We start from the raw sequence: 23784 nt of genomic DNA on the forward strand, positions 1-23784 counted from the left end.
CTCCAAAATCGCCAACTATGGAGAAAATCGCCCTTGCATGAACACACTTGGCAAACTCAATAATAAAATAATGCTGGATCTCTCCCTATATGAACTCGCTTTTGTCATCAAATCTCACCACACAAGCAATGTGGAATAAAACACTTGTTCTTATACTTGCTTGGTAGAAACCGATTTGCTTCTAGAAGGTTGAAAACATTAAATACTTATTGCAAATCATTAATTGTTTTTTATTTTTTTTAAATAATCATCCCCTTTTATTAAAAAACAATTAAATGGGGCTCACTTTATTAAAATATTTCAATTTAAATCCAAAATGGGCCAACTGGGGAAAATCGATTTAAGGATTAAAAAATCCCATTAAAATCATTTAAAATCGTCCAAATATCCCCTCTAGGAGAAAATCGATCCCAGTAGGGATAAAAAATCCCATTAAAAATCATCAAATGTGCACAAAATAGAGTCTAGGGGAAAATCGATCTAGGTCTGGAATGAAAATTCCACTTAAAATTACGTCATTCACACAAAAATACCCCTCTGGTGGAAAAACGACACCAGTCTGGATGAAAATCCGGACTCAAAACATTGGAAATCTCTCTCAGTGGAAAATCGACTTGAGTCAACACTGAGTGTTTGCACAAAAATCCTCAAAACTTGTCACAAAAGACCTGGAGGAAAATCAACCTAGGTGTGGAATCAAGACAAATGTCATCCGCAATCCTATCCATACTCCCTGGTGGAAAAACGTGGGTAGTCAGGATAAATCCTAACACTTAGTCAAAATTTAATGCATCCTGGGGAAAATCGATCCTAGTATGGATTCACAGTGGTGGAAAAATGAGGCAAGTATGGATTCCAAGGGAAATCCTTGTCCAGTTTGGATTTTGAGTGGGGAAAACCATGGGTAGTCAGGAATATGAGGGGAAAAGCACCTCTAGTATGGAATTTTGACCTTTTAACCCTTAGAATATGGATTTTCATCCGAAAAATGATAATTGTTCCACTCAAAATCACTAGGAAACTTCAAAACTCAATAAAAATCAACTGGACTTGGGCAAATTCATCAAAAATTGGAGTCTGACACAAGGAAATCTATCGGGATAAAGTGCGAAATCAACTTGAATAACTCCCTAGGAGCGAGTAAACAACTCCAAAAGGTCTAAAAAACACCTTAGCACTTAAAATCACCGAAGTGGGCATTCAAAAACACGTTAATGCTCAAAAGGTCTACACTTAGACAAAACTAGAATCATTAAAAATCTCAAATTTTCACGTGCTTGATCCTATAACTTCAAAAAACCCTAAACGACACTAGGCATGATCAAAAACTCCGAGACTCGAGGCAAGAAACACAAAATTGCCCGCTAAGCTGCCAAAACCCTAACCTAAACACATAGAAAGCGGGAAAAGAGGGGGCCCCCATCAGCAATGGGGCGATGTGTGAAATGGTCACAACAAGTTCCAAGTTATTAAAATCTCAAAAAACCTGCGAAGTATAATACTCCATTATTTTTGCATTTTCTGAAAACGTTTCCTCTCTGAATGCCACAATGAAAGCCTTTATTTTGTTTTAAAATGTTTTGAACTACTTTCAATATTTCGTCAGCGATGTTAATGCTGAACTTGGTTGTATGGCAAATGTCTTGAGTGCTTTGATGTTTTTAAAGCCATCTTGGGCCTTTTTGGGGATTTATTTCGGCTTAAACAAGAACAAGGCCTATGGCAATCATAGCTTTGCTTTGGGTGAATAAACACAAAAAAAAAACACCAAACTTTATTTGCCTCCCTCCAAATGCTTAAGCACTAACACTATTCTCGGACTTTTATCGGCTCTTTCAAGGAAAGAAACAAACGATTTACGATTTTGACTTGTCTTTTGAAATCTTGACCTTTCAATTTAAAATGCGAAGCCGATATTATTTTCGAGGCTTCTATCAAGGTTTACCAAAAATATGATTTTGCTTCTAATTTTTTCAAATAAGGCAACACCACTCTGGTGTTTTTATAGGCAATAATCACTTTTGAAAAAACTTTACTTTTTCTCTCCAAACCTCGAACTTCGGTGTTTTAGCGGGATGATAAGGGCGATGTTTACAAAAAGGACGATTTCATACTTCTCCCGAAAGAGCGACTTCATACTTCTGCCAAACTTTTTTATTTTTTTTATTTTTAAAACACCTAAAACTTTGTTCGATGTTTTTATCGGGCCTCATAAGGACGTAGAAAAAATTATTTTGTCCTAGCCAAACTTTGGTGCTGTAGAAACTTAGGCAAATCGGGCCTTCTTTCGGCCTTAACAAAGGGGCTACTAACTCAAAACTTGGTCAAATTCTATTTTGATCAAAAACACCGAAACATTTTGTTGCTAAATCTTTATGACATTTAAAGCATTCTCCAAGATTTTATTAGCCTTATCAAGTCGCAAACATATGCTGAACTTGATCATGTTTTTGAAAACGTCTTCACCATTTTCGACGTTTTTCTCAGCCTAGAAAGAACAAAAAAACAATAATTTGCCCTCTTTGAATGTCAACTTTCGGCTTTAAGAACTTCGATCATTGGTCTTTGTTTTGAGACTTCGGCCTTGTTGACGTGTTTTTTATGATAGCGTCGAACACAGAATAAAGTTGCCTAATGGTCACTTCACTCTCTCTTGATCAAAGTGTGATTGCGTGCTAAGATTGCAGGAAGATCAGACAATCGACTCCAAGGTTCCTTTATGCTATAGACGTGACTCAGTTGGCTGATGTGATTGCTGGTAATCCAAGGGGCCTTACTTTTGCATCATTCTTTCACTTCTTTGCTGTGGCTGGAACTCCATCATCAGATATGGCAATTCTATGATGCTTCTGCTTCGAACGGTCTAAAATGAACTGAAAGTAAAAGGGAAAGGGTTTAGAAGGATCTAAATCTACTCCTAAGAGCAGTGATAACAATGAATAGTGCTCTAGTGGACAAATTCCAAATAAACCAAGCTCTGCTTCGCCAAGATCAACTACAACTCCGCAAGAACCGGTGCAATCTTCTAGGGATGCTAGAGGATTTTCAAATCGAGAAAGTACATTTGAATACCCAAAACAGCGCAATCCAAACAACCATCTACAATCGAACTTAGCACAAATTTAAGGGGTTCAGGCTAACTTTACACTGCAACTTACAATCAACAAGATGCAAAAAGTATGAACCACAGAAATTCATCAAACACCATTACATTCTCCATTGAAATCAAAGCACTATACTAATTCTACTCTAAGTGAGGAAGGTGAAACCATGCAAGTTTTGAAAAAAATAACTTAAGTGGACACCATCAGAGAACAATGTTTCACTGTTATTATCTCAAAACCTATCGCAACAATTTCATACAAAGCTCCCTCCTTACAAATGAGGGGGGTCACCCCTTTATATAGGCCTCAAGCCATGATTACATGCAAACCCTAATTAGGGTTTTCCCTAAAAGATTCTCCACTCAAGATGCAACAAGGTGGGAATCTCCAATTAATAACCCATCATGCCCATATACAATTAATTCAAAAGTACCCAAAATAGCATCAATTGCGCATTAAATGCACCACCTTCAAATTCGCCCAACATGCGTTGAACATTCATCCATGCAAAAATCACCCCATTATGTCAAAAATGACCATCATTTCCACATGCGACGGCTGCATGCAAAAGGAATCTGCCATAAATTCAACATGCAATGACCGGGTCACCATTTGGTCAAATATTCCGGTAATGAATGCGCCACTCTACTGCCACGTGTTCAATAGATCCTCGCCATGCAAGTGGACCTCGCCGTCGTATATCCGCTCCTGCACATCTGGAATTGTTGGAGGGGGAAAATTCGATTCAAGAAGATTTTTCTTGAAGTCTCTTCAACTTTCCTTGCTCAGAGAAGGTTTTTCATCAATTCTGCACATTTCCTATTTTTTAGGAAAATTTCCAAATTAGGGTTCCACGGTCCAGGAGAGAGAAAATTCTCCTACGAATCCAAATCTGTAAAAAATTTTGAAATTTGGATGTGATTTGATGCCCGGGAATGGATTTTTAAAAAACTTTTCCTGGGGGAAATTCCTTGTTTAGTTCATCCCTGATTCCTTCCTTGCCTTTGAAATTTTATCTTCAATTCATCCTTGGATGTGATTTCTTGTTGTGGAGGAATTTTCCTTTGGAAAGAATTCTTGGAATTTCTTCTTCTTGGGTGCAATTCTTCCCCGATGAAGGAATTCATCTCTTTGTGCACTGTCCATGAGAAGATCATTTTAGCGCACTCCTATGTTCCTAGGCGGCATTTTACACTTGGTGTGGAATTCTTTCAATTCCATGGATCCCCTGCATCCCTCTATCTGGCGCTCCTTCTCTCACTTGGGCGCTAAAATGCCTTGGTCAAAGACTCTTGCAATTTGCCTGTTTCTCCATGCACTCTTCATTCTAGCGCCCTCCACAAGGCTGGGGCGGAAATTCCTCCTAGGGAAGGAATTCATTGTTTTGTGAATTGTTCGTGTCTTCTTTTCAACATCCCTATTTTTTAGGGATCCTCCTAAAATTTAGGAGCCAAGTTCATTGGATGGAGAATTCTACCACGATTCCGAATCTATAACAATTTCCTCATTCCAGCGAGATTGGGTGTCTAAAAATAGCAAATTCAAAAATTTGCCCGAGGGGAATTTTATTTTCTATTCCTCCTTGACCCCTTGGATTCCATGCCTTAGGCAAAAATTTCAACTTATTAACTTGGGCGTCGAATTCACTGTGCCTTGGAATTTTTTCATTTTCCACGCCTCCCATGGAATGTCCAGTTTGGCGCCTAAGTCAACATTTGGGCGGATTTTTCATCTGGCCAAGGATTCATGGAATTTTCCTTCTATCCATGGGAATCCCATTTTGGCGCCCTTCCTCATGTCCTAGCGCAAATCACACTTAGCCAAGGATTCATGGATTTTTCCATCTATCCTTGCCTAACCCATTTTGGCGCCCAACTACATACTTGGGCAGAATTTTGCTTATGCCATGGATTCATGGAATTTTCCATCTGTCCTTGCCTGCCTCAGTTTGGCACCCAATCATTTCCTTGGGCGGAATTCTTCATGCATGGAGGATTTTGATGTTTTTCACAAGTTCCAGGCTCTTCGTCAGGATATATATATGAAATATAACATTTAAGTATAAGAAAGGAAAAAGACATATGGAAGTGGCACTTATACTTTAAGTTATATTTCATATATATTGTCAGGATGTTTGAGAGTGGTTTCAGGTCCATAGGAATCATAATGCAAATTCTGGATTTTGGAAGATCTTTCAAGTTTTCAGACAGTCAAATTTCAGGCCATTTTCGGATCAGGATGACATTGGTGGATTGATGTGAATTTCTAGACTTGGATGATTTTGCATGCTCTCCTCTTCTGGAATAGGAGTTCCAAACTTAACCATTTTTTGATGATGTGAATTTCTGGACTTGGATGATTTTGCATGCTCTCCTCTTCTAGAATAGGAGTTCCAAACTTAACCATTTTGATCCAGCTTGTATGCCTTCTGACTCTTCCCGATTTAGAAATGGTCTTCAGGAACGTTCAGTCTTCAACGTCTTCGGAGATATTCAGCTTTTAGTGTTTTCTTGTGAAGATCTTGCCAAAAATAGATTTTCCCAAATAGTAAGTGTTACAAAATGTCAAGGTTTGGGCAAAATAGTTCAGAAAAGCACTTACTAAAAATAGTAAGTTTGATTTTTGGCAAAATGACGACATTCTGGGACTCAGTAAAATCCCTAAAAAATAGGAACTTTCTAAAAATAGAAAGTTGCACTATTTTGGCTCAAATTTTACTAAGAGGTTCCTTGAGGGGTCTTGATTCCAGTCGTATGTTCAGTTTTTCCAAAGCCTTAACAAAAAACCCTAAAATCTAGGACAAAAGGCAAAAACCCTAAAAAAGTACAAAACATGCCCTAGACTTCACCAAACTTGCTCAAACGAAAAGCAGATTAAACCCAAATGACCCTCAAACACCTGCAAAGCATAGAGACTGACGAAACTGTTGCGAAAAGACCCCAAAAACGCAAGCCAAAAGATCGGGAGGGCCTAAAAAGTAGGGGGTCCCCATTTGCAATGGGGCGATGTGTGAAAACGTCACAACAAGCCCCTCTAGCGATTTTTTTTGGGTTCTTAAACATTTAAAAACGCGATTTAAGTGCCTCCCCTTTCGATATTTACTTTGAGGAAAGCAAGTCTAAATCAAACTAGATGTAACATGGAGCCCTTAAAGAAAAACGAACTTTGCTCTACCCTCGGCTTTAAACACTTAGACACTAATATCGGTGTTTGTATCGGGGTCTATGAGGTGAAAACAAAGCAACCTATGATTTCGCCCTGCATTATTTCTGCATCCTAACACAAAGATTTTCGGTATTCTCCTTGGCGAACAAAGGGGCAAAACAACTAAGAATGTGACCTGTGAATTTGTTTTATGCCTCTTTTAAAATTTTGACCTTTCATTATGCAAATTCAGTATTTCCTTCGGCATTGACAAGGTGAGTGGAAGGCGGAACAGTTGAATTTTGCATACTCAGAGCAATCTGGAGGCAGTGAGGGGTCCCTGTCGGAGATGGGGATGTTGGTAGAGCACAACAGTTATGTTATTTATTCCTTGTCAGTTTAGCCAGTGTACTTCAAATGGAAGCTACAAACAGTTGACCAACAAATATGTCTTAACCAACAATCACCAGTCCAACAAAAGATATTGCCACAGTTGGGGTGAGGGCACCAACTTTATGACAGGTTTTCCCCATACTAGCTAGCATTGAAATAAACACTATCAATGGAATAAAAATATTATCCTCCATAATACCATATAATGCCCATTGGTATAATTTATGATTCCAAATATTCTTCTAAATTACGAATTGTAGTTTGGTAGTGTAGATTTTACACTTTACAGTAAACATATGCCATATTATGAAATATAGAGGGGATGGCTGCATTCAAGAAGCACATTTTATAACCTCAAAACCTCATATACCATTCCAGCAACTTTATTAAAGAATGAAATCAAGAATCACTAAACAATTTGACATTCCATAATGATTTGAGCAAGAAAAACAAGAATTATTAGGTATTTCTAAGAGATTTCAAGCTCGAAAGCCAGCAATCCTTCAAAAATATGAAGAAAATAGATGACCCTTTACCTTATGCCTATCGAAGAACTCCACCTGCAAAAACAAGATTCCCACAGACATATCAGTAAGGTAGCTGTTTTAATAGCAATGCTCTACTTTTTACAGATTCATACATATAGATCAGTGCTCTCCAAATGCAGTTAACCTTTTAAAAACTGATAAGAAATAGCATGCTACTGTTGTACAGCTTCAAAATTCAAGGATAAATGGAAAAGGTGACATTATTTTCAAGATAAAAGTATAAGCAAGGGAATTGCAACCAGCTTCGTTTCATTATCATATCAGTTGGTTGTTGGTTTAAATAGTCCAAAGCACAACTTGGGACCTCTTCACATTACAATGAAATCTTTTTGGAATTATAGATTATCTCCAGGGCGAATTATGATCCCAATCAATACATTATATCTATATATCAAAAATAAAAGTGCAGACACAAAAGATATAAATTATTTACATTAAACTCAATCTTTAGAATGATTTTAATTGGGGCACACACTTCCCAAGCCATATGCTGCAACCATGGACATATACTTATCTGATATATCAGAGAACCATCTATCAAAGGTCAAGCTGATTTTATGAAAAATAACCAGAAAGTGGATCTCATCTTCACTCCTTATGCTATTATTTAAGAAGCTAGACAAATATATTTTAAATCTCCTGTGCCTTTTGGACTTTAAAATGATTTCAACAATATGACAGCATTATTTTTTTGAGAGATTTTGCATTGTTGGAAATTGGAGCTTATTTTGGCAGTAGCGATGAGGCCTTATGAGATAGTGATAGATCACTTCTGCATGATAAACAACTTTTCTAGTGATATTGATGCCATTGGACTATAAGAAAATCGCCCACTTCATCCACCTTATTTTGGTTTAACAGAAAAATTTCTCAAAGAAACTACAATGTAGAGAATTAGCCCCACTTTGTGACAGGATTTTGTAATTGGTGAAGTTTGGCATTTTGGATTGTCTTACACTTAGATTCTATTATTATAAAGTGCAGTCCAAATATGATACATCATGTGCAAAATAACTAATGCAATAAGTAATGGAATGCAATAAGCATATAAAATCCTTGTGAACCAAGAGGTTGGTGTCATGCCCACTTTTTCAAGCAAAGTTAATTAGAAGGGCCTAAACTAACTATTATTATTTTATTCCTGAAGGTTAATGGGGTGGTGCAAGGAAAATAATTTAATAATTCGACTTAACTTATTGAGAAAGTAATTTTAAGTGCAAGGAAAGTTAATAATTTAAGTTACTGAAAAATAATTTTAAGCTATTTTCATTAAAAAAATAATTTATATTTAATTATTAAAAACTTGTAAAAGAGGGACCAAAAGTGAAGTTAGGAATGAGGCCAAAAAAGTAGCATATTTATAGAGGTCCTTCTAGTCACTTTTCGAAAATCAAATTTGGAGGGAAAAGAAGAGAAAAAAGTTATTATTGTTATTATTCCTTGAAAAGCCTATATAAAGAGGAGTTGAGGAATGGACAGAGTTACTGTTGTCACAAAAGTTTGCACCCTTGCTAAGCTATCAACTCAGCAACCTTGTGAAACATGGAAACAACCCCAAAGTGTGGGACCTTGCACAATGGGGTTGAATCTCTGAAGAAGGCCGGCTTTCTTCTCAATCCAAGTGCAGGTGGTGAACTAACTCAACACTCCAAATTCTACTTCTAAACCTATCCTAACAGCTTGCAGAGGAAAAGGGGCGAAGGAAATGCTAAAATGAAAGGAGGTAATGCACCAAGATAAGAGATGTTCCTCTCTCCACCTTGAAATGACACAAAGAATCAATTGAAATACCATGGGAATGCACAAACTTCAATTGCATGAATGACCCCAAACGCATGTATGGAGGTTAGAATTTGTTGAATGTCAAAGGGGAGAAGGTTTCCCACAAGTCACACTCGGAAACAAGTTAACACAGCATATACATGAGAGAAAGCCACAAAACATACACTTATAATGGAGGTAAGGAAACATACACAACATGCATAAGTTGAAGGGAGGCAAGAATGATAATTTGAATTCATTTTAAGGCCAATGGCAAAACTTACGGTTGCAGAAATGCAAGAAATATACAAGTCTTCAAGAGAAATGAAAGACAAAAAGATAGCTCAGGCTAGCAGGGAGAGAACCCTTTACAATAAGGCTTAACAACCTATATATAGCAGATTGGTCGCAAAGGAGAGACCAATGGTCAAGGAGAGGAAGCCTTGACCCTGGCATGCACAAAGGAATGTTAGTCAAGGAAGGCAGGGAGGAGCATAGACCTGACATGGTGTGCGCGCAAGCTACCTGGCCATACCCTAACAAGGCAATCCTAAGAAGAAAAGTACTTCTAGAAGGTGGATTGCTTGGCATTCCAAAGTCAAAGCATGTAGGCCTAACATGAAGGCCATCAAGTAACCATAAATAAGCATGGCCCTAGACTCCACTTGATGGCAATCCTACAAAAAGCATTAAATGTGCCCTTGTAGCTCCATGAATGAAAGTAGACAAGTTGCAAGGGTTGGTGGAGCATTAAGAACCTTGAGTGTTGATCACATCATCTGGAAGTGTCGCAAGTCGTTGGAAGTCGAGCGTCGAGTCTTGCCACAAGAGGAGAGGAGTCGGGAACCTAAAGTTTCTGGGATTCCGGGATCATGAAGGAAAAGGCTTGGAATTTGGGATTCTGGAATTTCAGGGTCATGAAGGAAAAGGCTTCGAACCTGGGGGTTCAGGTATTGTGGGGTCATGAGGAAAAGGCTAGGAATCTGGGGTTTCTGGGATTTTGAGGTCATGAGGAAAAGGCTTGGAACCTAAGGGTTCCAAGATCCCGGGGTCATGAGGAAAAGGCTTGGAACCTGGGGGTTCCAGAATTCCGCGGTCATGAGGAAAAGGCTTAGAACCTGGGGGTTCCAGGATTCCAAGGTCATGAGGAGAAGGCTTGGAACTTGGGGCTTCCGGGATTTCGGAGTCATGAGGAAAAGGTTTGGAACCTGGAGGTTTCAGGATTCTGAGGACACGAGGAAAAGGCTTGGAACCTAGGGGTTCCGAGATTCCGGGCTCATGAGGAAAAGGCTTGGAATTTGGGAATTCTGGGAACTTGCCTCCCAACAAGACAACACTTAACACTTCATGACCATTGGCTTTGTCCTTGATCAACTAGGGAAATGCTGGTCCATGGAACATATCTCTGATCGATTCTCACTGATGGACAAGGATGTCATAAAATGACAACATTTTGGCAACCTCTATGGGATGCTTGCCTGCTAAGAATGGAATCCAAAAGCCTTAAGGATTCATTGGGCACTGAGTCATTTGAAGGACCCAAAACAGAAGTGTGCCAACACTTGGAAGGAAGTTGGAAACGAGAGCATACATTCTCTTAAGGAGAATGCAGCAAGTGCAAAAGCACTTATGAAAGCAAAACAACCTCTGATCTAATAATTACATTGTCATCAAAACCCTCTTTAGAAGCAACGCTTGAGATAAATCCCATTCACTAGGATTGGAAGAACTTCACCATCCAGCTTGAAGATATGAAATGCATTGGCCTCCTTGCAAATGGTGACAACATACAGACCACTCTAGATAGCATCAAATTTGGAGTGTCGTCCGGCTTTGGCATTGTCTACATCCCACTTGAGGACTAGATCTCCCTCTTTGAAGACCCTATTAGTAGCCTTTTTGTCAAAACTTCTTTTGACCTATTCTTGATGAACCTCAAGTGCATGCATAGCCTGACTTTTAACCTCTTCCAGCTCCATTAGCTCAGCTAGCCATACTGTCATGGCATCATTCTCTATCAATTCTAGCTGATGTGCTAGTTCAAGAGAGGGTAACTCTAGGGAAGACAGGAGTCTTTCTTCCTTCCCATATACCAGCATGAAAGGGGAGTTACCAATTGCCCCCTTCAATGTGATCCTATCAGCCCATAAGGCTGTCCTCAACTTAATATGCCAGGACCTCTGATTGTCTTCAATTGTCCTTTTGATTATCCTGATGAGGATTTTGTTGGAAGATCCAGCTAAGCCATTACCTTGAAGGTAATAATTGGATGATGTCATTAAGTATTACCATGCTTAATTGTCCAAGAACTGATTTGGGTTCCAACAAATTCCTTGGCATTATCTGACATGATGGAGGGGACACCGAATCTTGTCACAATTCCATCAAGGAATTTCAACACTGAGGCCTCTCTGGTGTCCTTTAAGGCAACTGCTTCCATCCACCTAATGAAGTAGTCAGTTGTGGCCAAGATCCACTTGTGACCAGCACTAGACGTTGGATTTATCACCTCGATGAAGTCTAAACCCCATTGTGTGAATGGTTGATCTGCTTGAATAGGGTGGAGAGGAAGGGCAGCTAGCCTTTGCTTTCTAGAGAATAAAGCACATTTCTTACAATTCTTTACCCATCTATGTGAGTCACTGAATAAGGTTGGCTAGTAATAACCAACCCTCATTATTTTGATAGTTGTAGTCCTTGCAGAGAAGTGGGCCCCTGAAGAGCCATCATGAAATTCTTCTAATAATCTGCTGACTTGACTTTGCTCAATACATCTTAATAGGACTCCATTAGAGTCTCTTTGGAGAAGGGTGCCATCCATTAAGACATAAGGGATGGACTGCAACCTGAAGTGTCTTCTTTTGGTCCTATTTAGACCTTGGGGGTATCTACCTTCCATTAAGAAGGTTGTCATGTCACAGACCCAATTGACCTGAGTGTCATTGCCAGTTGGTTGATACTCTTGTAACACAAGGGCAACCTCTGAAGGAGTCTCAAAAGATGAGACAAGTTGTTCACATAGGCCCTTGCCTCTTGCATGCTTGGTGATCCTCATGTTGATGTCATATTCCATGACCTTGGTTATCCACCTAACCTTCTTCTCACTGATGTCCTTGTTTAGAAGGAAATCCTTGACACTTGCATGTGAAACTAAGACCTGGATCCTGTTGTCAAACAGCATGTGTCTAAACATTTCAATGCTCTTACAACATTGAGGACCTCCTTCTCTACATAGCTAAACCTGAGCTCATAATCCTTCAATCCCTCACTAAAGAAGGCAATAGGTTGCTCCAAATTATCATTGTTCAGCCATGTTAGGACAGCTGTGATGCTGGATTCTCCTCCAAAGGTATAGAGTGTTGGTTAACAAATTTGTCATTTGTCAAGATCTCAATTCTTCACTTAACCTCTGTTACCCTTTAAAGACAAATTTGCAACCACACAGTTGGATAAACGAAAATAATTCATTCTTCTCTGAATTAAGGTAAAGCTCCCTTCAAAGATCTTCAATGAATTAATTACATCTATGAATTCATGTACACTTTTAATCCAAAAGCATTAAAGGCATTCATCTCCATACATCAACATGCTATGAAGATGCAAGATACTCATATATCAATTTAAGAAAGTAGCTCACTGACTATCTTAACTGATCCAACTCAATGCACAGAAAAGAAAGAAGAATTTTTTACTCCCAACTTTGTAACTATTTTCAGTATGAGGAATGATATCAATTTGAACAAGAATTCATTCACACAGAAATATATTCCTCAGATTCTAACACACAGATTCAAACTGTCAAAATCGATTTCATATATTTCATTCATAGATGAATATCTTTCCTCATATCTTCAAAAATAGATGAAGTATCAAGAACTTGTTTCCATTCACTAAACAAAAATTCTCGGACCTTTTTAGAGTATCAAAGAATAGTTTTTATAGCCACAACCTGGCTAACGGTTTAAAGAGGGAAACACGGAAACTCAAGATTTCTGCCCCGAAGTTTTTGAGAAATTTATGTAAAATTAAAAACTGAATCTGCCATAACTAATCATAAGAAAGCAGTTATGAATCTTTCTGATTGGGCTCAACAGTTGTCACAGTTGTTGTATTCTTCCATCCAACGTAAGCAACGGAGAAATCCCAAATTGAGGCATAATGAGGGAGTCCCACGTGTATCATCCTCTGCTTCCAGACCTCTTTTCCCCTACGAACCTGTGCGACTTTGTCAGAATGACTGTCCAGGTGTTCGATGCATAAAAACAGAAGAGATTCAATCTTTGCGATGGAGGACGAATCATCCGAAACTAAGTCCTTTGCCTCTTTGACATAATTAATTTTGCCTTCAAATGATTTTGTTATAACCTCCGCAGCTTCGAGGGTCTTACCATCATCTTTTAGGCACTTGATTCCGATGCACACAAGTTCATTTCGCATTGATGCAACTAATTTTGCGATCCAATTCACTAGTTTTACTGATTCCTCGTAGGTTTGCTTTATTAGGGAATTCCTCCATTCAATGTTCCTCTGGCAAATATACAGAATACTACCATCTAAGACAACTACAAGTTTTTCAGCGAGAAACTTCATTTCTATAGATTTCCACTTCTCGCATCTATGCTGCTTTTGCTGCCCATTTAGCATCTTCTTTTTTCCAATTCATGATTTCAGCTTCCAATTCCTTCATTACCATTAACGCCCCATCATAAACTCTGTTCAAGGTGATAAAATATTTTGTGCCTGATTTTTGAATTCCTTCTAATCACTCCATCACAGTTTCAATAACGAGCCTGCATTTTTGTTTTTGTTCCAGAGTCTTTTGGTTATTAGGTGATTTAGGGTCAAATGACGTTGGAAGCTGCAACAGAGGTTGAGGATTTCGATTATTAATGGCTTCGATATACTCTGCCATTCTCCTTAGAATTTTGTTCATCTCATGCTTACCTCTTTCATCCTTCCATGTTCTATTAAGTATTTTCTTGGTCGATGTTTCAAGATGATAGGCATCAGCTAGTCGAGTTCCGGCACCAAGATTTAGTTATTCAACTATGAAATCCTTTGCAGTAGGGCTAGCAACAACTTCATCCGTATTTGGGCGGGCAATTTTTGCAGTCCGATTACCTCTACTGTCATCAAAATCAATTTTCCAGATTGTTTTAAGCTTCTTGACCTTGGGAGTCTTTCCCAGACATTTACTTACCATATCCTCCAATGGAATTGAAGAAGGGACTATGTTCCTTTTCTTATTACTTAGAGTGTTTTCTAACCACAGAGGTCCAGTGTGCACAAGAGCTTTATTAGAACCAGATTCGGCTTCCTTCCCTTTCTGTACCACCAATGTGCTAATAGTGTTTATCACACCATCCACCTGTTGATTATCACTTACATTATCAATGTATTGTGCCTCTGAGTCTGGATGGGCTGGAGTGTTGTCCATGTTAGGAGGGGCATCCAAGTCAACTACTACCGAATCCATCGATGATTGCTTTACCTTGTTCTCGGTTTAAGACCGAGTGATCCTGGTAGAAGTCGATTCCTTCTTGACCCTCACTGGCCTTGCTGCCTGTTCAGTCTTAACCTGTATTTTTGAGGAACCTGCAACACAAGGAGTGACAAGAGAGTTAGCTGCTGGAACCTCAGAGGGTGAAGCTGGGCTTTTTCTTGAAATTCTCCCCATTCTTTGTCCTCTTAACCATTTTTCAGTCCTTCTAATAATTGGAAATGTCCTTGCTTGGATCTGATCCTCTTCATCCTTATCCCAGTCCACCTCTGGAATCACTCCTTTCTGTCTACTGTCTATAAACTGGGGATCAATCAATTCACTATCATCTTCAACATTAGCAACATTCATTTTTTGATCATAAACCCTGACCTGCTGTAAAGTGAACCTTTGATGTGCCCTCTTCCTGATTTCAAATTCATTACAACAGTCAGCCCAGAAGTCCTCAATATTTGGCACATGAGTGAAGTCTTTTCTCAATGTTAGGTGTGCAGCAGCAAATCCCTTGGCTTCAAAATTAACTCGAGGTCCATACAACTGAAAACTCAACTTCTTAAACTCTAATTCTTCTTTAAAGCATCAGAGACACTATTACAGATGGAATATGACAATTCAATAGGAAAAGAGACACCTGACTGAAGTTTATCTCTATACTTCATATCAATGTAAGCTAGCTGCCTACATATTTCTATCAGAACCTACCTGCCGAAGGCATACCTAGGCAGTTTATAAGGTTCTCCTTCAAAACTTCTTACCCTTATGTAAGTGAACCTGGGAAATTGTATGAAGTAGCTGCTATAAGTGCTTATCAACTACATGGCTTCATCTGACAACCTTTTATGAATATTCCCCCTCAGTTCAAACACCATCCTGCCTAGAAATATATCATGCAACTTACGATAATTTTCACAAGACCTATGTTGATGCAAATGTGGGTGATATTCATATATTTTCATACCATCAATCCATGTTTCGTGATGTAAACCAGACCACAGCATAACACATGCCAAGCAATACACGAGGTATGACGACATATAGAAGTTCTTATTGCCAAAGCAACTCAAACCCTCATGAAGCTTGTCTACAATCAATTCTGCCCAATCAATATATCTGTTATCACCAAGGACGACCTAAATGAAGAAGTACATCCAATCTTCCCAATAGAAAGCAATTTGGTTCCCCCTTACTCTGTGTAACATGATGACTATATCCTTTATCTCTCTGATCAATTGTTCCTGAAATATGGACTCGGCGAGCGAGAACCTCCCCTTCGAAATTTTAATAGCCAGTTTCTTGCAATGACACTTCTATAGAATGATTTCTTCTCAAAGAAGAGCCCTTGAGACTTACAAACTGTCCAATCCTAATACTGCTCTTTCTCAAGAATTTTCATCACAGCAACAATGACCTCCCGACTAACCTTGAGTAAAACCTCACCATCTGCACCTTTTATACATCTCTCAACAGGGTCATATCTATTCATACACTCCAAAACCGGCTCAGGACATGACACTGCTGGAGGGAAAGCCGCCGCTTCTACTAACCCACAATCTAGAATCTTCTGCATTAAGGGAGAACTGGAAGAATTTCGTGCCCTTTCATGAAATTCATCTAAATCTACTGATGGCAGGAAAGTATCCCCTAACTCAAGCAAGGAACAAACTAACCATGACTTTTGGTCTGTCTTAGGCAATTTTGGTCTCATTTTGGATTTACAAACAGGAAAAAACACAACAGGGGAGACGAACTGAACCAATAGAACTACCAAATAAAGCTTTCAAATATGAAATCATAGGAATGGAAGGAAGATTTTTAACTCACCTTTCATGCAGAGCTCTGAATTCAAAGGGTCATGAACAGAAAATATCGCCTGCGCAAATCCTTTACTTACTAAATTGGGCAAATGAAGAAGGCAAGTAATTATTTTTTAAAAACAAAACAAATCTTGAGGACAGGCTTAAAAATCAGTCACACAATTTGCTATGATTTGTAACTACATACTTCTCCATGCCAAATTACTCTGAAAAGACTTAATTCTGACAGTTCATTAATTACAAGTCTTTTCCCTCCATGCCTTTCTTTTAAATGATTATTCTCAAGTACGGCTCTTCATCGCGACCCATTCCCTCGAGGTTCACCTTTTAAATCTGGAATATTCTTTACATGATTGGTGCTGATGCTATGCTTCTTCATTTCCAAAGCCATCGATTTATCGAACCTTGAACCTTGAACTTTGAACTTCCCAAGAAGTGGTTCAAGAGTTCAAGTTCAAAAGAGCAGAAAAAGACAAACCAAGACAAAGACACCAAAATGCCACGGCTCACATATTACAAGAGCAAGACGGAAATAGGACTCGACTTTCAAAACTTTGAACCTTGAACTTTGAACTTTGAAAAGGTTCATTAGTTCAAGTTCAATAACAATTATTACAAAGACCTTGACTCTTTGAAAACTAGGCCGCAATACTACATACCCCGCTTGAACTTGAACCTTGAACTACGAAGAGGTTCAACCGAGAGGTTCGAGTTCAAGAAAAACTTCAACACCACAAAAAATGAGAATTACACAAGCCCAGACTAACTAAAACACTCCTTATTTTGATGACGTGAGAACAAAATGCCTCAGGAAAATGAGGAGGGTAACATCAGCTATGACATGGGACCAGAACTGTAAAGGACTAGGGAGGAATTCTGAATCTCTGGTTTTGCACAAAAGACGGAAAATAAGACCGAGACCCAACCAAATGAACACACCAAAACCGACACAACCAAAAAGAAAACAAAACTAACCTAAAAAACATGCAAGGGACTCCTGCTTTACAACTTATAGAGCTTAAGATCCTGTCCATTATAAGACAGGGGAAGAACGGTACCATCAACATAGGCAAGCTTGAAAGAATCAGGCCCTTTAACCTCATGAATCAAAACCGAACCTTTCCTCAGTGATTCAAATTTACCATGTGCCCCTTTACGTTCTCTTCTTCTATCCCAGAGTAAGACCTGATCTCCCTGCATAAATTTTTGAGGTCTGGCTCTTTTGTCAAAAAAATTCTTGACACGTAGCTGATGTTCAGTGATCCGATCAACGAGTTTATCCCTTTCTTCTTCTATTTTCATCAAATGCATGATTATTTTCTCTAAGGAATCCTGAAAATATGCATCCTCAACAACTTTTTGTAATTTTGAAGCTGCCAGTTCTAGAGGCAAAGATAACTGTACTCCCACACCATACACTAATTCAATAGGAAACATCCCTATTGCCCTTTTAGGAGACATCCCTATTGCCCTTTTAGGAGACATCCCTATTGCCCTTTTAGGAGACGTCCTATCTGCCCAGAGAGCCTCATACATTTTCTTGTGCCAATCCTTCGAATTCTCACTTACCAGCTTATTCATAATGTTTATCAAATTCTTATTGTTGGACTCCGCTTGACCATTGACTTGCGGATAGTAATCTGATGAGTGGGCAAGAGAAATTCCACGATCATAACAAAACATAGAGATTTCTGTAGAGGAAAAATTCATAGCATTATCAGTCACTATCTTTTGAGGAACTCCAAAGCGAACCAGAATGTTTTCTTTTAAGAAATCACAAACCACTTCAGATGTAGTCTTTCGTATAGGAACAGCTTCTACCCATTTGGTAAAATAATTCGTTGCAGTAAGTATGTGTGTATGTCCAGCACTTGAGGCAGGCGACAATGGACCTATGAAATCCAACCCCCACTGCTTGAATGGTTCATCAATAACGACAGGTCTAAGGGGTAATGCCGCAAGCTGTGGCTTTCCTATGAACAACTTACATTTTTCACAATTTGCCACCCAGGTGTAAGCATCTTTGTACATGCCTAGCCAATAGCAACAATTTCTCAAAATTTTATAAGCAGTCACTGTCGAAGAAAAATGTTCGTTGCAAGCTTCATTATGAAATGTTTTCAGAAGAGCTTCCCAATGTTCCTTATCCACACAACGTAAGAAAGTGTTGTCCAATCCCTTCTTGTACAAAACATCACCAAAGATGACATACTTAGCAGCTTTCAATCTCAAATTACGTTTCTCCTTAGGTGACGAATGCTCAGGACATTCTCCATAGGTTAGGTAAAACGCAACATCTGCAAACCAAGAATCTTGAAGACCCACCAACAAAACCAGAGGTAACTCTTCATGCACTTCATTCTTACTCTCTGCAATCAATTTACTTAAGCCTTGTCCCCTTACTAATTTAGTTGGTTTAATATCCAGATTGAACTCCTGTATTTTTGATACCCATGTAGCTCTGCCATTCATTCAAATATCTTGTTGTGTCAAAATACTTTTAACAGCCAAGTGTGGCACATACACTATTACATGAGAATGAAGAATGTAATACCTGATATGTTTAACACCTTTTACCACCGCAAATGCTTGCTTCTCCATTAATGAAAATTTCAGTTCATGCTTCTTGAGCGGTACACTCATGAAGGCAATTGGAACTTCCTCATTTTGCTCATTTGTTTGCAGTAAAATTCCTGACATAGTATGCTCAGAGGCATAGCAGCAGATGATAAAATCCTTCTTAAAATCTGGATTGATGAGCGCAGGAGCATGCGCTATAGCTTCTTTTACTACCTCAAATGCTTTTTTCCCTTCGTCATTCCATCTGAACACCTGTTTTCACTCATCAAATTCACTATGTATCAGGTAATCTCTGCAAAATCAGGGACAAACCTTCTCAAAAAATTCACTTGACCAAAGAAGGATCTAACTCCATTTCTATTTGATGGTAAACTTAGCTGCTGGATTGCCTTCACCCTCTCCGGATCTACCTTGACGCCTTCTTTGGAAACGATGTGACCAAGCAGTTTACCTTCAGTAACATCGAACATTGACTTCTTCGAATTCAAAGACACTCCATGCTCCCTGCACCTTTGCAAAACTTTCCTTAAGTCTCTCAAGTGATGCTTTCTCCTTTTCGAGAAAACAATTAAATCATCAAGGTATACAACGATTATTTTATCTTTCAGGTGACCAAAAGACAAATCCATAGCCCTCTTGAAGGTTGCTCCAGCATTTATCAGACCAAACGGCATCCTATTATATGCAAAGGTACCCCAAGGAGGGATGAAAGTTGTTTTGTGCTGATCCTTTTCTGAGACACTAATCTGATTCTAGCCTGAAAACCCGTCTAACATCGACATCATCTCAAAACCAGAGACTGTTTGCAAAATATGATCCATAGCAGGCAATGGATAATTATCCTTCAAACTAGCTTGATTCAAATTTCTAAAATCCACACAAATCCTTATTTCTCCATTCTTTTTACGAACTGGAACTATATTAGCTATCCAGGTGGAAGGATGAATAGGATATATATTTTTTTCCTTTAACATTTTATACACCTCCTTGAAGACGGCCTCTGCAACCTTGGGATTAAAATTTCTCAATTTCTGCCTAAATGGACTTGTTCCTGGTTTCATAGGAATATGATACTGAAACTGCCCATCCCTGAAAATTTTCAGATCGTCATAGCACCAGGCAAACACATCTTTGTATTCCATTAACAAACTAACGAATCTTCTCTTCTCTTCAGAGGTACAACACTTTCCCAAATTGACAAACTTAGGATCCTCTTCATCACCAATATTAATCCTCTCATAATCACCGGAATCATGAGTTGCTGGTAATCGTTCCTCCTTCCTCTTGATGAAAGCATCCTGACGGACAAAAAGGTGCTCTAAAGACACTAACCCTCTAGGAATCTTATTTCTTTTCAACTGGATAATTTCATCTCGCGGTTCCTCTCCTGGATCTGGGGAGAATTCCTTACATTTAGTTTAAGATCCTTCAAAGAATGTAGTCATGAACATTAAAGCACAATGTAGAAAGTTTTTTATGTGCTTATCATTTTCAAAGACTTGCCAAAATTTTGAGTTATCAGGGACACTTGACCTATATATTAACTCCACCCGGTAAGTATCTATTGTGAACTCGGGATGAGGAATCAAGAGAGAAGCCAACACTACCAAAGAATCAGCTTTAGAATTGAATTCACATGGGATGGCTTCAATAGAAAAAGCGTCAAAGCCTTCAATTTCATCCCATACCCTGTTCTGGTAGTGCTTTAATCTTTCATTCTTTACAATGAATAACCCTCTTACTTGTTTTACAATCAACTCGGCATCTCCTTTTACCCGTAACAGTTTCACTCCCAATTTCTTTGCCTCAACTATTCCCAACAACATGGCCTCATATTCAGCAGTATTATTTGTGTTCTTAAACTCCAACTTGAAGGAGAAAGGAATATGTTTGCCAGAGGGAGGAATAAGAACTACTCCGGCTCCAGAACCAGATGCTGAGCAACTTCCATCAAACTCCATTATCCATAGCTCCACAAGTGCCTTAGGCTGAGACAAATTTCTTGCAACTTCATTATCAAATAAGATCATATAATTCCCAAATTCACATTCATGGTACAATATTTGTGCCTTCGGATCATCAGAAGGAAAAACAGTTAACTTAGACTTAGCCTCTAGTTGTAAAATGACCTGTTGTTTCCCTATGGGAATAGTGGCCTGAGACCAGTCCATTTTAATTTCGCCTCCTAGGTCTCTACAAAATGTACGACTAAGCAACATGCCATAACTTGCAGGAATATCAGCTATTAAAATAGTCAACCTAACTCTTTTATCAGGATGAGCGACAAGGGCTACTTGAGCATCTTTAATCTATCCTAACAAGGGTATCTGTTTGGAGTCCATGGAGTAACATCTACCAAAGGTTTTAGTCAGGGATAATCCCAGAGCCTTGGCTACAACAGATGGCATGATGTTATCTGAGGCACTAGAGTCTATAATACAATTATTCAGTTTATGTCCATTTCCAAACAGGGATATATAAAAAGGCTCAGGTTTCGATTCAAGGACAGACAACATGCCATTAGCTTGATGGGCAACTATTTCAGGGGAAGCTTCATGAGTAGCAAGACAACTTGACACATCTTCTTTGGAGGACAAAGTAGCATTAGCTGATTGCTGTATCATATCAGCTTGTACGTATGTATTATTTCCTTTCACAAACTTAACCAGCCTATCAAGTTCTTTAGGGTTTAATTTAAAGATATTCAGCTCGCGTAATTTGAATCTGAGAGGATTTACAAAATTCAACAATATCAAACGAACTCCCAGTGTCTACAAACTTCAATGACTGAGGTTCTTGAGCTCTCAAATCATTATTATGAAACCGGGAAATGATTTCCTTACCTTTGGGGTTCACAAAAGAGGATGAAGAAGCACTTTGAGGTTTGACATTATGCTGGTTTCTAGTCAACACAGCACAGGAAGGATCCTCCAAGCTAACCAAAATATCACCTCCTCTTTCTGAATCAGACTCATGCTCCAAGAAGTGGATTCCAGAGTCGCCAGGCTACCTGGGGGATTCTTCTTCACTTGATTCCAGCAGCGCCTCCTTTGAACCAACTAGTTGAGCATAACGTACCATCTTCAGGCAAGAATTTCCATCATGACCATCAGTAAGATGAAAGATACACATGTTGACTTTAGGTGGGGGGGCCTCAATTGCTAGTCTTTGTTGCGTAGGAGGCAATTGTAAAACTCTACTTCCGGCACCTGTTGACTGATTAGGGACTTTCCTTGAAATATCTTGGTAAGGCTCCGGATAAGAAGTATTCGTTTTGGGTAATTGCCTCTTCAAAGTTATCATATCATTCATTAGTCACTGAATCACAGGATCAAATGAAGTTGATGCATTTGTCGTGGAAGTTTGAACTTCCCTCTTCCACTTTCCTGCAGTGATCAAATCATCTTCCAATTCTATGACCAATGTTTTCACATCAGCTAGGACTTCTACTCTTTGCCTACGGATCAGGAAACCAATCTCAGAGGGCACAGAATTAATGAAAAAGCATTTCAAATTATCATCAGAAGGCTTTTGGTTTGCTGGAATCTTATGGACAATTTTATCAAACTTAGCCACAAAATCTCTCATGGATTCAGGGATTTCTTTCTTTAACTAGGCTAATTGGGCTAGAAGAGAATGTTCATCTTCGGCTAATTTGAACCTAGCTTCGAATCTAGTTTTAAGATCTTGCCAATTAGTAATTGCACCATTTGGTAAATGATAAAACCAATCTGCTGCTACCTCAATCAATGTTTGTACAAACAATCTCACAGCCACATCTTCATGCTGAACAGCTAGAACACCACAAGCAACATTAAATGCATTCAAATGCTCATCAATTGAGACCTTTCCATCACTACTAAATTTAGGCAGATGATCCCTAGCTCCTTTGGGTAAAGGATTAAGATTTGCACCAAGAGCGAGTGGTCCTACGGCAGGGCCCCAAGGATTATTTACAGCCATGGGCAGAATAATATTTAAAGGTATGGGGTTGATTACACTAAGGAAAACAACACCATGCAATGTTAGGGCTTGACAGATAGGAGATACAGGAGATATAGAAGAAATAATAGGAGGTCTACTCTTGGCTCTTCTTCGAGGTGTAAAAGAAGTTGAAAAGTTTAAGCCCTGGAGTTCCTGAAAAACAGAATCGATCACCCCTTCACGCCTCTGGGACCTAGTATATCTTCTTGACTCCAACATGTTTATAATACACTAGACACTTCAAACAAGAAGGAGATTAAGACAGCCCTATTTATCTTATGATTACACATCCAGTCTTATTATTCGACTCCCCAGCAGAGACGCCAAAAATCTGTTGGTTAACAAATTTGTCCTTTGTCAAGATCTCAATTCTTCACTTAACCTCTATTACCATTTAAAGACAAATTTGCAACCACACAGTTGGATAAACGAAAATAATTCATTCTCCTCTGAATTAAGGTACAGCTCCCTTCAAAGATCTTCAATGAATTAATTAAATCTAAGAGTTCATGTACACTTTTAACCCGAAAGCATTAAAGGCATTCATCTCCATACATCAACATGTTATGAAAATGCAGAATACTCGTATATCAATTTAAGAAAGTAGCTCACTGACTATCTTAACTGATCCAACTCAATGCACAGAAAAGAAAGAAGAATTTTTAACTCCTAACTTCGAAACTATTTTCAATATGAGGAATCAGATCAATTTGAACAAAAATTCATTCACACAGAAATATATTCCTCAGATTCTAACACACAGATTCAAACTGAAAAAATCGATTTCATATATTTCATTCACAGATGAATATCTTTCCTCATATCTTCAAAAATAGATAAAGTATCAAGAGCTTATTTCCATCCACTAACAAAAATTCTTGGACCTTTTTAGAGTATCAGAAAATAGTTTTTATACCCACAACCTGGCTAACGGTTTAAACAGGGAAACACGGAAA

General features: G+C 38.7%; 1 protein-coding gene across 2 annotated transcripts in view; it reads right to left on the bottom strand.

The window, feature by feature from the left end:
- Positions 1-23784, bottom strand: part of LOC131065047 (ABC transporter B family member 28) — a 193187-nt gene that overhangs the window by 128048 nt on the left and 41355 nt on the right. For both annotated transcript variants that reach the window (XM_057999418.2, XM_057999419.2), the window contains exon 3: positions 7178-7201. In XM_057999418.2, the coding sequence (XP_057855401.1) occupies positions 7178-7201 (24 nt within the window). The remainder of the gene's footprint in view (positions 1-7177; positions 7202-23784) is intronic.

Source organism: Cryptomeria japonica, chromosome 11 (assembly GCF_030272615.1).
Source record: "Cryptomeria japonica chromosome 11, Sugi_1.0, whole genome shotgun sequence".
Taxonomy (NCBI): Eukaryota; Viridiplantae; Streptophyta; class Pinopsida; order Cupressales; family Cupressaceae; genus Cryptomeria; species Cryptomeria japonica.